At 35.0% G+C, this 15,678-nt stretch overlaps 1 protein-coding gene across 1 annotated transcript in view; it reads left to right on the top strand.

Moving 5' to 3' along the window:
- Positions 1-15,678, top strand: part of MED13 (mediator complex subunit 13) — a 104,790-nt gene that overhangs the window by 67,481 nt on the left and 21,631 nt on the right. The window contains exons 12-19 of the mRNA XM_037070072.1: positions 1,813-1,934; positions 3,739-3,829; positions 3,960-4,174; positions 5,033-5,229; positions 6,001-6,917; positions 10,409-10,570; positions 12,902-13,125; positions 14,486-14,675. Coding sequence (XP_036925967.1) covers positions 1,813-1,934; positions 3,739-3,829; positions 3,960-4,174; positions 5,033-5,229; positions 6,001-6,917; positions 10,409-10,570; positions 12,902-13,125; positions 14,486-14,675 — 2,118 coding nt within the window. The remainder of the gene's footprint in view (positions 1-1,812; positions 1,935-3,738; positions 3,830-3,959; positions 4,175-5,032; positions 5,230-6,000; positions 6,918-10,408; positions 10,571-12,901; positions 13,126-14,485; positions 14,676-15,678) is intronic.

The following is a 15,678-nucleotide window of genomic DNA, read 5'->3' as shown; positions in this document are numbered from 1 at the left end:
AATATGATTGATTCTTGGTAGTAAGAAAATTTCAAAAAATGTTTCCAATATATGTGCTAAAAAAAAAGTATATGTTTAAGTTGACCTGTGCAGTTTATACCAGTGTTGTTCAAAAGTCAACTGTAATCTGATATTGGTGAACTGGACTTTGCATAATTCATATTTCATAGAAAAGGATAGATTTCTGTGAAATGTGCTATCTAAAATGATGGATCACTTTATCTTGTACAAGGAGAAGCAAGTTCAGGTGATAAAAATTCTGTTTTGAATTGATAAAACTTTCCTTATTTACAAATAAAAATAGTTCTCATCTATAAAATGAGACTGGATGAGATCATCGCCGAAGTTTCCTCTCAGATCTAAAAACTCAATAAATTAGACTTCACTGTAATTTTCTTGTGCTTTTTTCTCCCCTCTCCCAACCACTGCGCTTCACATTTGGAAAAATTGTTGCTGAGGTCATTGATTTTACAAGTATTTACTGAGCACATGTTATGTGTTGGCACTGTTCTTGGCACTGGGAATACAGTGTTCGAGACTTGGCTTTGAAAGTGTCTGACTTGTACTCCTTAGAATGGAATAGAAAGACATAGTGTATTAGTCCTTTTACAAAAACCTATTTAACTTTTGATGGAGGCAAAGGAAGTTGTCCCTTTGGTATGTTTTATTTAGGGACAAAGTTGTTTTAATATTTGTAATAAAAGACAGGGTTGGTTTTGTGCAACCAAAAATAAGAATAAGGAAGAAATGGTCTTTCATGAAATAAATTTAATAGTTGATGGTTCTAAGTAGATTGATGAATGAAATGTGGGTTCTTTGGCCTATTTACCTACCCTAGGATATAGGGAATGTGTAATTGCCTTCTTGTACCTTTGGTGTGGCTTTCTCAAAATGCGGACCATCTATCACATTCTGGAGCATCTTTTCAGGTGAAGGTTGGAAATCTTGGTTTTTAAATAGTAACCTAAGTGATTTTTATGCACTCTAAAAGTGTGAAACTACTATTCCAGTGAGTCTTTATAACTGACAGGCAAGGCATTGGAAAACAACTTTTCACCTTTCTGAAAGTGAGAGCCTTTTCAAGTCATTTGACATCCTGAAGATGTTTTGAAAGATTGTACACCAAACTGGAAATTGTTTTTAGTTTATTCTTGCGTGAGAATATAAGAGGAGTTTAATAACTTCTATTTGTATTTGTATTTTTCTTTAAGTAATCATGTATTTTTTCCCTAAAATTAGAAAAAAAGAAAAGGAAAATTAAATTCAAGGAAATAATATTTATTGAGTACTTAAGTACCTGGCACTTGGCAAAGTGCTTCACCCTACCTTCTATCACATTTAATTTTTACCATTACTGAGGCACAGATAGGCTAAGTAACTTACTCAGGGTCATACTTGTAGTGTTAGAGTTGGGATTCAAAGTAATATAGTCTGTCTGACTCAGTAGTTGGAGCATTTAATCATGGTACTGTGCTCCCTTTACATTTTAGGAAGACAAGAAAATAAAACTGTGTATGTATTTAATTCTGTTGTTCTGATAGTGTTACTTAAATGTATATTTGGTATATTGTTCATGTAGAGTACTTAGCTGTGTTATGGATTACATTGTCTTTGATGAGGTTCCTGTGGAAAGTATCAGCATTTATTTACAACTTTGTCTATGAAAAAAATTTCTAGGTTTTAAATCACAATTACTTACTGCATTATACCCTTATCTATTTCAAATTGTATATCTAGCTTAAATTAATAGAATAATAACTTATTTGGTCAGTAGTAGAATTTTTTATTTTGTTTCCTGTTTGACGTGTGTAGATGCTCCACGTCCTACTGGTCATGCTCGTCCTCCATCAACCAGCTTAATTTATGACTCAGACCTGGCTGTCTCGTATACTGATCTCGATAATCTCTTCAATTCTGATGAAGATGAGCTAACAGTGAGTATCCTGGTAATGATTAAAGCTGTAAATTTTCCTTGATTTTTATATGAACTTTTTCAGAAGTGACATATGAGTCAAATACTATTTGAGCCCTGAACAATAGGAAATATTTTAGAATAAAAATGTATTAGTTGGTTTCATTTTTTTAACCTCATGTTTGAGCAGTGTTGATATAGTGCCTGCCCCCTACAAACTTTTGTTTCTTTTTCTTTACTTTGTGTGTTTGAAGTACAGGTATGATTAAACTTAATTTGAGCTCTGTCTTACGGTTTTTTTCCTGCAGTTCTTAGGAAGTAGAATTATTTTCCTTATCTTTGATCCTGTAGTTTGAGAAATGACCCTGGATTGACTTGTTTAGACAATAACTAACATTATGCTTTGTCAATTTATTAAGGAATACCACTTCTTTAGAATTTGTTTGGCATCACAGTCATTATTATAAGTCAACTAAATATATAATAATGAAAGAGGAAGAAAAAGTAACATTTAATCTTTAACACCCATTTGCAGAGAAAGGTGAAGATAAAAGGAATTAAAGCTTAAAATGAGATTCCCTAGAATGTCAAGTCTGGCAAATTAATGAATTGGGTGCTGCATTATCATAAAAGGGAATTCCTTTTTCATCTGCATAAAGGTAGCTTGGAAACTTCTATAGTACATTTGGTCTTTCTTGTCCTATATAATATTTACTTTGAACCCTCTCATCATATACATACACACATATATGCACATTTGGTGTCTTCAATTAAGTGACGTAGGCAGATGTAGCTATATATAAACTTTATTCTATATCCCATAATATAGTATATTTTAGGGTACCATTTATGGGGTAAATATATCCCTGATACTTTGGTACTTTTATACTTCCTCTCTTCTACCATTCATGTATTAGCTGTGGCTCTTCTGAGGTAAAAAGGTTGAAATCAGAGATCAGTTAATGTATTTTTGGCTAATGGGAACCAAGTTACCAGCTCTAAAAACATTGGTGACAGACTGGAGATACTGAAACTTGGTTTGTTCAGTGTATTAAAATTTACTTTTAGTTGGGGACCCTTTGCTTTGTCATATGAAATCTTTCCGAAGTTTGTGCTTAGTTTTACCTGTTGAAGCACTTTTGCAGGGGTAAGGAGATTATTAAACCAGGTAAAAGTATAAACAAGAAATAAGAGGGATGATTGATTATATAGGAAACTTGAATGTCTTTTATTTAAGGGGACAGATGCTTTATGAGTATCTTTTACTAAGAACAGTTCTGATATTAATTATGAACCCTTCTTATTGCAGGTTTTATTTTTTTAATAGTTTTTAAGTGGAAGTTATTCTTGCTTCTAAGTGTTTTGAAAGCTTGGGTTATTTTCTTTAGAGGAACTTTTTGCTCTAAGCAGGAACTAATCTGGGTTCATTGATTGCATAAGATGTATTATTTCTTTAAATTGTATCTAGCATATACTTGGCTCTAGCACAAATTCAAAGTACCATATTTTTTGGACTGTGAGATGCATTTTTTTTACCACATTTTTTGCTTCAAAAATTTTTCCCCTATTTTCTTCCTCTAACACCTAGGTGCATCTGGGGTCCTTACCATAAGACACACCTAGATTTTAGAGGAGGAAAGTAGGAAAAAAATTTTGAAGCAAAAAATTTGGTATTAAAAAAAAGTGCATCTCATAGTCCAAAAAATACAGTGCTACTTTTCATGAATGGGCTCCACTTTGAAGTTACATGTGAATGATTACTATCTTGAGATCACTTTGGATGTAAAACTGAGATAAATATAAATATATAGTTTTCTTTTTAATAGCCTGGATCTAAAAAATTGGCGAATGGATCAGATGATAAATCCAACTGCAAGGAATCAAAGGCAGGAAATCTGGACCCGTTATCTTGCATAAGTAAGCTTCCCAAATCTGTGTTCCAGATAAATCTACAAACTTTTAATCTCAACAAAGTTCCCCACACCTTTGTTTTAAACAGATTAATTTCTTTTTAGTTTTATTTTAAAATATGATTTATTAAATACAGGCACTGCAGATCTTCATAAAATGTATCCTACACCACCATCATTGGAACAACATATAATGGGATTTTCCCCAATGAATATGAATAGTAAAGAATATGGCAGTATGGATACAACACCTGGAGGAACTGTTCTAGAAGGAAATAGTTCTAGTATAGGAGCACAGTTCAAAATTGAGGTTGACGAAGGATTCTGTAGCCCGAAACCTTCTGAAATTAAAGTAAGTATTTTATTTCTCTAGGAAAAGAATGTACATCCTATACGTCATTTAGAATTGATTTTTTTAGCTACATTCAAAAGCCATTTCATATTGCCTTTGCAACAACATGGTTGGGTCATGAGGGTATTATGCTAAGTAAAGTCAAATGGAAAAGGACAAAAACCATATGATTTCTACTCATGTGGAATATAAAATGAAAGGTGAAGGAACTAACAAAGCAGACTCATAGATACAACCGGGTGGTGGTTACTGGAGCAGACGGGGTGCTGGGGGAGAGCAAATTGGGTAAAGAGGGACAAATATATGATAAAGGAAGGAAAAGAGACTTTGGTCGGTGAGCACACAGTAGAGTTACTGAGTTATATAGAGATACTGAATTATAATGTTATACACATGAAATGTATGTAATGTTATTAACCAGTGTTACTTTACCAAATTTAATTTTAAAAATTACTTGATTCCGCCCTCGCTGGTGTAGCTCAGTGGATTGAGCGCAGGCTGCAAACCAAAGGGTCACGGTTTGATTTCCAGTCAGGACATGTGCCTGGGTTGAAGGCCTGGTATCCAGTGGGGGCCATGTGAGAGGCAACCACACATTGATGTTTCTCTCCCTCTCTTTCTCCTTCCCTTCCCCCCTCTCTAAAAATAAATAAATAAAATATTTAAAAAATATTTGATTCTAGTTTTGTAGTTAACAAATTTAAAGACTGAATTGTGACACTAAGAATGAATTTAAGAAAAGAATTATATTTACATTTTATTATTTGTTTAAAAAGAGGGGAAAAAATGGCTAGAATTGGCTTGGGTTTCTTCCCCCAGAAGATGAAGTTCTGAATGTCAGTTGTCTTTGTATTGTAGGATTTTTCTTATGTCTATAAGCCTGAAAATTGTCAAGTTCTAGTAGGATGTTCCATGTTTGCACCTCTAAAAACTTTACCAAGCCAATGTCTGCCTCCTATTAAATTGCCAGAAGAATGTGTTTATCGTCAGAGTTGGACTGTTGGAAAACTGGAATTGCTTCCGTCAGGGCCGGCAATGCCATTCATCAAAGATGGGTATGATTTAGATTTATATTACTGGTATAGCATATGAATGCTTATGTAGCTTTACTTTCTTTCATAGAAGTACTTGGTATGCTGGTACCTGGTAAAAAGATAGTGGTTTTTGAAAAGTCTAAAAATTATTTTCTGATTAATAAATTAAAATGAAATTAGCTGGATGTGGATAAACTATTGGAAACTTAAAACTATTGTTATGCTTTGATTCTTTGTCTTCAAAGCTCCTTTATTTTGGTCTGACCTGGTAAATCACTCCCATTTGTACATTTTTCATATTTCACACACTTTTCTAATTTAAGATCTGTGAAATTGAGGTATATTATAATTGGTAGCTTCTTAAAGTTGTCATTAACCCTTTTTACACAGATATCTCCAAAATCAGGTTTTTATTTTTGTTTTTTTTTACAATCAGTGTCATCTTAGAATAGAATGTGTGTATTTGTAGTATAAGAAATATATAGATCACCCCGGACCGTGGGGTTCAGTTGGTTGGGTGTCATTCCGCAAACCCAAAGATTGCCAGTTTGATTCTTAACTTTGAATATTTATAAGTTTGGAACTAGTTAGTTGGTCCTCAGCCCACAATAATCTCCTACAGTGAATATATTAACCTGAAATATATTATAATTATACTTGAAATTTTTGCACTAACTGTACTTTTATAATTTTTTACCAAAAAGTACTTAGGATTATTTTTAGTTGTATTTCACATTACTAATGTGTTCCTTTATGCATGTATTTGATTTTCTTTTACCCTGGTGACGCTAGTGACGGAAGTACGATGGATCAAGAATATGGCCCTGCTTATACACCTCAAACTCATACTTCTTTTGGGATGCCTCCTAGCAGCGCACCTCCCAGCAATGGTGGGACAGGAATTCTTCCTTCTCCGTCTACTCCCAGGTTTCCAACTCCAAGGACTCCAAGGACTCCAAGGACTCCTCGTGGAGCTGGTGGACCTGCTAGTGCCCAAGGTTCAGTCAAATATGAAAATTCAGATTTGTATTCACCAGCTTCCACCCCATCCACATGCAGACCCCTTAATTCTGTTGAACCTGCAACTGTTCCTTCCATCCCTGAAGCACACAGTCTCTATGTAAACCTCATTCTTTCAGAATCAGTTATGAATTTGTTTAAAGACTGTAACTTTGATAGTTGCTGTATCTGTGTCTGCAACATGAATATCAAAGGTGCCGATGTTGGAGTTTACATTCCAGATCCAACACAGGAAGCACAGTATAGGTGTACCTGTGGCTTCAGTGCTGTCATGAACAGAAAATTTGGAAACAATTCAGGATTGTTTCTTGAAGATGAACTAGATATCATAGGACGCAACACAGAATGTGGCAAGGAAGCAGAAAAACGTTTTGAAGCTCTCAGGGCTACTTCTGCTGAACATGTTAATGGAGGACTAAAGGAATCTGAAAAATTGCCTGATGAGTTGATATTATTGCTACAAGATCAATGCACTAACTTATTTTCACCTTTTGGAGCGGCAGACCAAGATCCCTTTCCCAAAATTGGTGTAGTTAGCAACTGGGTACGTGTGGAAGAGCGGGACTGTTGCAATGACTGCTACCTTGCTTTAGAGCATGGGCGTCAGTTCATGGATAACATGTCAGGAGGAAAAGTTGATGAAGCACTTGTTAAAAGTTCGTGCTTACACCCCTGGTCCAAAAGAAATGGTAAGTATGCTGATAGAGTGATTTTTCTATATTTTTCCCTCTAGCTATATGGCTTTACTTTTGTTTCTTAGGAAAAAGTATTAAAGGTAATTTCCCACATAGCTAACAGACACTTAATTTGGGCTTAAGACTCCTTTAAGAATTTTAAAGGAGTTTTAATTTCCTACCAGTTTAGTTTAATTTCACCAATAAAAGTATAGTGATTGTAAATCTGTAATTATGTGCTTATATCGAAGTATAAAAAGTACTTTTTGTATGTTAATTAAGCAGAAAGTTGCTAGATGTCTGCATTATTCAACACTCCTTAAATATTTATCAAGCATCTAGTATGTGCTAGGCATTGTTCTTTTATAAAATAGTGTTGAACAAGCAAACATATGAAGTCTGCAAAGAAAGTATCCAGCCATGTACTATGAAAAATGGGGACATTTATTAAAGAAGAAACATTGTACGTAGAACAGTGACACCTCAGTCTCCTTCAAAGTAGGAACTTAAGGATTTCACACAGTTCTCTCAGACACCATCAGCTGCCCTGTTATATTTTCCTAAATCTCATTGATGGTCTGAAATCTCTTCCCTTTCAAAGGTGATTTTAGTTTTTGGAAAAGCCAGAAGTCACAGGGCACCAAATCTAGGCTGTAGGAGGGCTGAGTCACTTGGGTGATTTGATGTTTCACCAAAAATCTCTCCACAAGACAGGATGCAGGAGTGGGCATGTTGTTGTGATGAAGTTACCAATCACCAGTTACCCATAGTTGCAGCCTTCTGAATCATTGAAATAGTTTCTGCAGGGGAATATTCAAACTTACCGCAAAATTTGATGCAGATTCATTGCTTTACTGGCTCATTTTGAATGCGACAGCCATATAGTACACATGCTCACTCAATGGTGTCTATTACCCCCACTGAGTAACTAGTACAGTGAAGTCATCGTTGTTTACACATGCACATTCTAATCCGCTCTCTTTGGCTGCCAGGTTACATTGATATTGCACAAACTGTTCTCATTATATTAACAATGGCTGGACTTTTTCTGGACAGGCCACGTATTTCCTGCTCTTCTGAGCCTATGAGAAGACAAAATAAAATAGGTGATTATTTGATATCAGATAGTGACAAGTGCTTTAAGGAAAAAACAAGTAAGGGAGTGGAAAAAAACAGGAGTATACTGACCAGTATGGCTTGGTTAGTGGGAGCATTGTCCTGTAGACCAAAAGGTCGCAGGTTTAATTCCCAGTCAGGGCACATACCCAGGTTGCGGGTTTGATCCTCTGCCTGTATGCACAACAACAACAACAAAAACAAGCGTGACATTTTAGACATACAGATAGAGAAGATATTACTGAGGTACAGCATTTGAGCAAAGGCCTACATAAAGAAAGGGAATGTAAGCTATATGACAGACCAAGGGAAGAGTGTTTCAGGCGGTGCAAAAAGACCCTGAGGGAGTAGTGTGCTTAATCTGTTTGAGAAACAGTAAGGGAGCACGCAGTGTTGCTGGAATGAATTGGGTGATGGGGAGACTGGCAGGAGATGAAGTGGAAGGGTTGGCCAGGCAGCAAAAGTCATCTGTTGGGCCCTTCTAGTTTATTCTGACAGTAATGGGAAACTATAGGACAGTTTTGAGCAGAAAAGTTACATGATCCTTTTTCTGTTTGCTATTGTGTTGTAGGTGGTGAAGGTGAGCATAGAAGCAGATCAGTTAGGAGGTAATTACAGTAGTTCAGGAGAAGGACAGTGGTAGCTTAGACTAGATTCGAAGCAACAGAGTATAAATAGTATGTTCTAGGTATATTTAGGAAGTGGAACCTATAGGGTTTGCTGATTATTATAAGAAAAAAATGAGGCATCAGGAATACCTTGAGCCCTGGCTGGTGTGGTTTAGTGGTTTAGGTCTTGTCCTACAGGCTGAAAGGTCATAGGTTTGATTCCTGGTTAGAGCACATGCTTGGGTTGCAGGCCAGGTCCCCAGTTAAGGGTGTGTTTGAAAGGCAACCAATCAGTGTTTCTCTTGCACATTGATGTTTATTTCTCTCCTTCTCTCTCCCTTCCTCTCTCTCTAAAAATAAATAAAATCTTTAACAAATTTTTACCTGAGTATATTTTTATTGATTTGGGAGTGGGGAGGGAAACATCAGTATGAAAGAGAAACATTGGTCAGTTGCCTCCCATATGAACCTCAACTAGGGACCAGATCCGCAACCTAGGTATGTGCTTTCATCAACGATGGAACCTGCAACCTTTTGGTGCACAGGGTGATACTTAGACCAACTGAACCACCCGGCTAGGGCCTTTGCCCACTTTTTAATCAGGTTGTTTGTATTTTAATTGTTGAGATGTATCAGTTCTCTATATATCTTGGGTATTAACCCCTTACTAGATGTATTATTTGCAAATATCTTTTCCCTTTAGGTATGCTGCCTGTTAATTTTTTGTTGATGAGGTTGTTTTTGGTGTGGTGGAGCTTTTTAGTTTGTTGTAGCCCATTTATTTATTTTTGCTTTTGTTTCTCTTGCTGTTGGAATCAAATTCACAAAACATCACTAAGATTGATGTTGAGGAGCTTACTGCCTGTTTTCTTCTGTATATTTTCATGGTTATAGGTCTTACATCGAAGTTTTTAATCCATTTTGAGTTAATTTTTTGTGTATAGTTTAAGATGATAGACTAACTTCATTTTGTATGTGGCAGTTTTCCCAGTACCATTTCTTGAAGAAGCGTACTTTTCTCCATCATATGTTCTTGCCTCCTTCGTCATAAATTAGTTGTACATGTGTGTCAGTTTATTTCTGGGCTCTGGGCTCTGTTCCATTGATCCATGTGTCTGTTTTCCTGTCAGGAGCATAATGTTTTGATGTCTATAGCTTTGTAGTATAGTTTGACATCAGGAGTGTGATGTGTTCAGCCTCCCTGCCCCCTAGGACTGCATTGGCTAATGGGGGTCTTTGGTAGTTCCATGCAAATTTTATGTGTTTTCTTTTTGTTCTATTTCTGTGGAAAATTCCATAGGTATTTTGGTAGGTATTGCTTTTTATCATTGATTGTCTTGGGTAGTATGGACATTTTAACCGTGTAAATTCTTCAAATCCATGAGCACAAAATAGACTTTCATTTTTTGTGTGTCTTCAGTGTCTTTCAACAGTGTTTTTTATAATTTTAAGTATATAGGTATATCACCTTATTGGTTAAATTTATTCCTAGGTATTTTCTTGTTTTTGTTGCAATCATGTGTAGAATTGTTTCCTTATTTCTCATTCAGATTTTTTGTTGTTAGAGTATAGAAATGCAACACATTTTGTATATTGATTTTTGTTCCTTGCAGCTTTACTTATTTCTAATAATTTTTGATGGGAGTTTTTAGGGTTTTCTAGATATAAAATAAGTCAAGCAGATGCTTAATCTTCGTCTTTAACTGTATTTATTATCTTAACATTTTATTTCTTTCTGTTAGCAAGAGCAATTCCTATTTACTGTTTCTTTAATGGTTGTAGATGTGAGTATGCAGTGCTCACAGGATATACTTCAGATGCTCCTATCTCTTCAGCCAGTTCTTCAGGATGCTATTCAGAAGAAAAGAACAGTAAGGCCGTGGGGGGTTCAAGGCCCTCTCACTTGGCAACAGTTTCATAAAATGGCAGGCCGAGGCTCTTATGGTAAGTAATTTATAATGTGTATATTGGCTAATTTTGTATCAGTCCTCAGTTTCCATGCCCAACTTGAATAAGCACAGTTGTTTTCTCTAAATATATTTGTGGCATAAATTTGACTAAAGATAGTGTGGTCAATCCTAGCCTTTCTTAAATTCAACATTGCCAGCATTTGGTTTGCTGGGTTCTCCACTCCACTTCAGAGGAGAGCTAACATTAGATCAGTTTTCACATATTAGACTGACCAGTATGATTTTTGTGTAGAAAGAATTGTACTGCCAAAAATTTAAAAAGACTGAACACCACTAAATCATCATTTTGCAAAATTGAATGAAAAATGGAATAAAAGGGGAGCAGATAATACTAGTGATGAAAGTTCTTAAGCCCTGGCTGGTGATGCTCAGTGGATTGAGCAGCAGCCTGTGAACCAAAAGGTTGCAGGTTTGATTCCCAGTCAGGGCACATGCCTGGGTTGTGGGCCAGGTGCCCCACTGGAAGTATACAAGGAACAACCGATTGATGTTTCTCTCACACAGCCATGTTTTTCTCCCTTTCTTTCTCCCTCCCTTCTCCTATCTCTAAAAGTAAGTAAATAAAATCTTTTTAAAATGTTCCTAAGTTCTCATTTAAAAAAAAGACAAGTTTATTAGTTGTGTCAAGAATAGCAAATGAATATTCTCAATATGCCATCACAGCAGATTTATGGTCAACAGTAATAGAAGAAAACATTAAAAAATGTTTAACTGTTAAGACTGGCTCTGAAAGATGGGTTTAATTGGAGCTTTTAAAATATATCTGGAATGATACTTCTTAACAATGAAATCTCTGACTTTCGTATATGGTTTTAGAATGCATTATGTACGGAAGTAATAGATTTGCTCATATTTTCCTTTTTCTCCTTTATTGATGGCTAAATAAGTTTTATCTCATACAAAACTTGACATTGAGTGAAAAATGTAGGTTCATTATAGTATTTTTACATTCTTTTTAAAACCAAAGTAAGAGGCACATACACACACAGTTTTTACTGACCAGTACATATAGCGAGGCCTTTTTAAAAATAGGCTGTATGTATTCCATTGTTTTCTACACATATTATTTTTACCAGCCTACTATTTATAGACACATAGATTGTCTCCATTATTACAATTATTTTGCTGTAATTCAAACATTCCTGGCTTAAAGCACACGTGAATATATGTTTAAATATTTATTTATTTTTAGAGAGAGGGGAAGGGAAGGTGAAAGAATGGGAGAGAAACATCAGTGTGTGGTTACCTCTCATGTGTTCCCTACTGGGGACTTGGCTTGCAACCCAGGCATGTGCCCTGATTGGGCATCGAACCAGCAACCCTTTGCTTCACAGGCCCATGCTCAGTCCACTGAGCTACACCAGCCAGGGCCACATGTGAATATTTTTAACGTTGCCAAATTATCCTCTCTAATATTAATATAAACTCCTGCTAGTAAAATTCCTCTTCCTTCAAACCTTTACCAGTAGGATGCCGAGTTAGTGCGTCAAAATGGTTATTTCACTGTAGTTTGATAGGCAGAATAGTGTAGACTGCTAGGAAAGATTTCCTGGTTTCTAGTCCCACTTCTGCCACTTTAGGTATGATATGGGAGAAGTTGCTTAATTTCTCCATTCTGCTTTTTCATCTCTAAAATGAGATTTATATTAGTATCTGCCTTATATGGTTTTTTCGAGGATTAAATGAGTTAATAAAAACAAAGATCATTGAATAGTACATAGCACATAGTAAATGTTATAATTGTTTGCTATTATTTTTAATTGCTTTGTCATGAAATTGAGCATCTTTTTATGTGTAATAGGTATTTCTCTTTCTGTGAACTTTCTTCATATCCTTTACCCATTTTTCTATTAGGTTTTTGGTCATTTTTTACGGGTTTATAGGTCCCTTTTGTATGGTAAGACTAGTAATTGCTTTTCATATACACTGCAGATCATTCTTCCAATTTGTTATTAATCATTTGGCTTTGTCTATTGTTCTTTTTGTACCAAAATTTAAGCTTAGAAAGGCTTTCCCCAGTCCAGATTTATTAAAAATAAAACTCCCCTTCCATGTGTTCTTTTAAACTTCTAAGTTTTTTCATTCAAGTTAGTTTTTTGCATTTAAATGGAGGTATAACTCAAATGTTTTTTAAAGAACATTTAGCAAATTCCTAACTGGAAAAGTCTCAATCACTGGCCTTAAGTAATTTTGTGTTTAATAAAATACTTTTAGTACTAATAATGACTTCAGTACTTTTGACATTTAAATAAAAAGACATGTCCTGCATGTAAATGTTTTCTTAAAATATATCTTTATTATTTAGGAACTGATGAATCTCCAGAACCACTGCCAATCCCCACATTTTTGCTGAGTTATGATTTTGATTTTCTGGTGCTTTCTCCATTTGCTCTCCCTTATTGGGAGAGACTTATGCTGGAACCCTATGGATCTCAGAGAGATATAGCGTACGTTGTGCTGTGTCCAGAAAATGAAGCCTTGTTAAATGGAGCCAAAAGCTTTTTTAGAGATCTTACTGCAATATATGAGGTAGGTGTTTAAAAAGTGGTGACATTTTAAAACTACCTTATTTTATGTTTATATATAAATTACTAGGCAAGTTAGTTGATTGGACAGAACAGTAATGATGTCAAGTTCTTTGATGTCAGATGTTTACTTCTCATTCTAGCCAGTTGCATGGTTTACAGCGTGTGACCCAGACCCTTTGTTAGATGTGTGTGCCGTGGGTCATGGTGGTAATTGCCATATTGAGCGGGGTGGGGTTGAGAGCATATATGTCCCATGTAAGATAATTTTTCCTAAAATAAAGGGTAGCATTGTTAAATAACCCAGAAAATTACATTTATAAAAATTTTAGTGCTGATCTTCTATAGGACCTCAGGTACTAACACTAGGCCTCACTTTTCTCATACATAAAATGAAGCTATGCTAGCTCCGTGTACAATCTTTTTCTTTTATGAAATTCTTGACTAATCTTTTAAGTTATAATTCTCATGTTATATCCATCACTGAGTGCAGTGATTACAAATTTAAAGTGCTGTGGGACATAAAGTCTTAATCATTATACTTTCCTTTTCCTTTTCCTATATAAATGCTTGGAAATCCAGTCTTTAAATTTTAATTTCTTTCACAATCTGAATTGTTCGTTTGTGCTGGTTAAACTACTTATAGATGTTTACTTAATTATAAGGTTATCTGTAGTGTGTTTGTAGAAATAAGCATTTCCCAAAGACTGTTGTTTGGAACATTAGTCCTACAACATTTTCCCGTAAAAAAGTTCCATAGTTACATGGGTTTGAGGAAGCATTGTGTATCCTTACATTAACTTACAGAGATTCACTGTTCGTATTAGATTTTTAGAGCCTTTGAAAGTCTTACAGGAAAGAAATCCTGGCTAAATTTTCTTAATCCAGTATGGCAAATTTACTTGCTGGTGTGTTTATTACAACAGACGTCAGTGCACCACTGAATTGGAGGGAGAACTGGCAAATACACAGTGTATTTATATATCTATTTTTATTTTGTTTAAGGGTATATGTATTTATATACATGACTTGGAATGGACAAAAAGCTTAAAATGACTGCATTTTTATGCTCATTTATTTTTGTATTCTTCAAGTTTTCATTATTCAAATTACATGGTTCTAGTGCCATTATTATTATCTAGGTATTTTATTTCACTGGAGATAGTTTAATTTTAAAAGAAGTTTAATGGCTTTCTAAGGGAAAAAGGGAAAAAGCCTGTGATACCATCTCACCCTTAATATTTTTATCCCAAATGTTAATTATGTGTGGTAAAGCTTATTTTAAATATCTTAAGTGCTTTATTTTATAATGTGCACTCAACTACTAATTTCACTAATTCTGCTTTCTTTGTGTGTATTTGTAGTCCTGTCGATTAGGTCAACATAGACCTGTTTCTCGACTGTTGACAGATGGGATCATGAGAGTTGGATCTACTGCATCAAAGAAACTGTCAGAAAAGTTGGTAGCAGAATGGTTTTCCCAGGCAGCTGATGGTAACAATGAAGCATTTTCTAAACTCAAGCTCTATGCACAAGTCTGCAGATATGACCTAGGTATTGGATTTGCATTTATTACGTAAGGCTAGAGTTAGCAAAATATAGCCCAGTCCACCAGCTGTTTTTGTAAATAAAATTTTAATGGAACACAGCCATGCTCACTTATATTGTCTTTGCCTGCTTTTATACTGCAAGATAAGGTCCGACTAGTTGGGACAGAGACTGTGACCCACAAAGCTTAAAGTATTACTTTCTGACGCTTTATAGAAAAAGTTTGCTGATCCCTGCAATAGGATCCCATCAGGCAGAAGGAAAGTGTGGATTATAAATAATTTTCTGTTGCTTCTGTAGGATCTGATGAATTTGTGTTTTTATTTAAGTTTATTAAGGTTTTTGACTTGTTAATGGTTTAGAGATAAAATAACTTGTAGTAGTTACCTCTGTAACATGAAGAAACAGTTCTTTGTTGGAACTAAGAAAATGACAGCTGTTTAAGAGTTGTTTTTAATGCTTTTGAATTAAATATCAATGGACTTGAGGCTTAATTCAGAGAGGTACAGAACCAAAATATGAATTTCATTAGACATTCCTATATTTGAAACTCAGTAACATTTTTTACATAAGGTCCAGCAGAAGTAATGCCTGCTTGAGTGTGGTTGGCAAGGTAATAATATGGGTGTAAATAATTTATAGTTTTAATTTGAACATTTCACCTAAAATGTCATATGGAGTGCTTGAGTGTGATATTGTTATGTTACAGAATTACTTGCTTATGATTTTGTAATTAAAAAGGGGCGTTATTTGTGCCAGACCCTGTGTTTAGTCAAGCTACCAGGGTAGTCAATATATATTTAACTTGTGATTTAGGAACTCTTTGAATGGGTTGATAAAAATTTGATACATACTGTTATTTACATTTAATTATACCCAGGAAATAGAATTTTATTATTCTTTCTGGGAAATAATTTATTTTGCATGAAAATGCTGGTTTATCTTTCAATTCCATTTAAAATTTGTTTCTTCACTTTCTAGCAAAATAGAAAGTTAGTATGTGCTATAC

The sequence above is a fragment of the Sturnira hondurensis genome, unplaced genomic scaffold (assembly GCF_014824575.4).
Source record: "Sturnira hondurensis isolate 20B ecotype Veracruz unplaced genomic scaffold, ASM1482457v3 Scaffold0018728, whole genome shotgun sequence".
Classification (NCBI taxonomy): domain Eukaryota; kingdom Metazoa; phylum Chordata; class Mammalia; order Chiroptera; family Phyllostomidae; genus Sturnira; species Sturnira hondurensis.
This window is presented reverse-complemented; position numbering and strand designations above follow the sequence as displayed.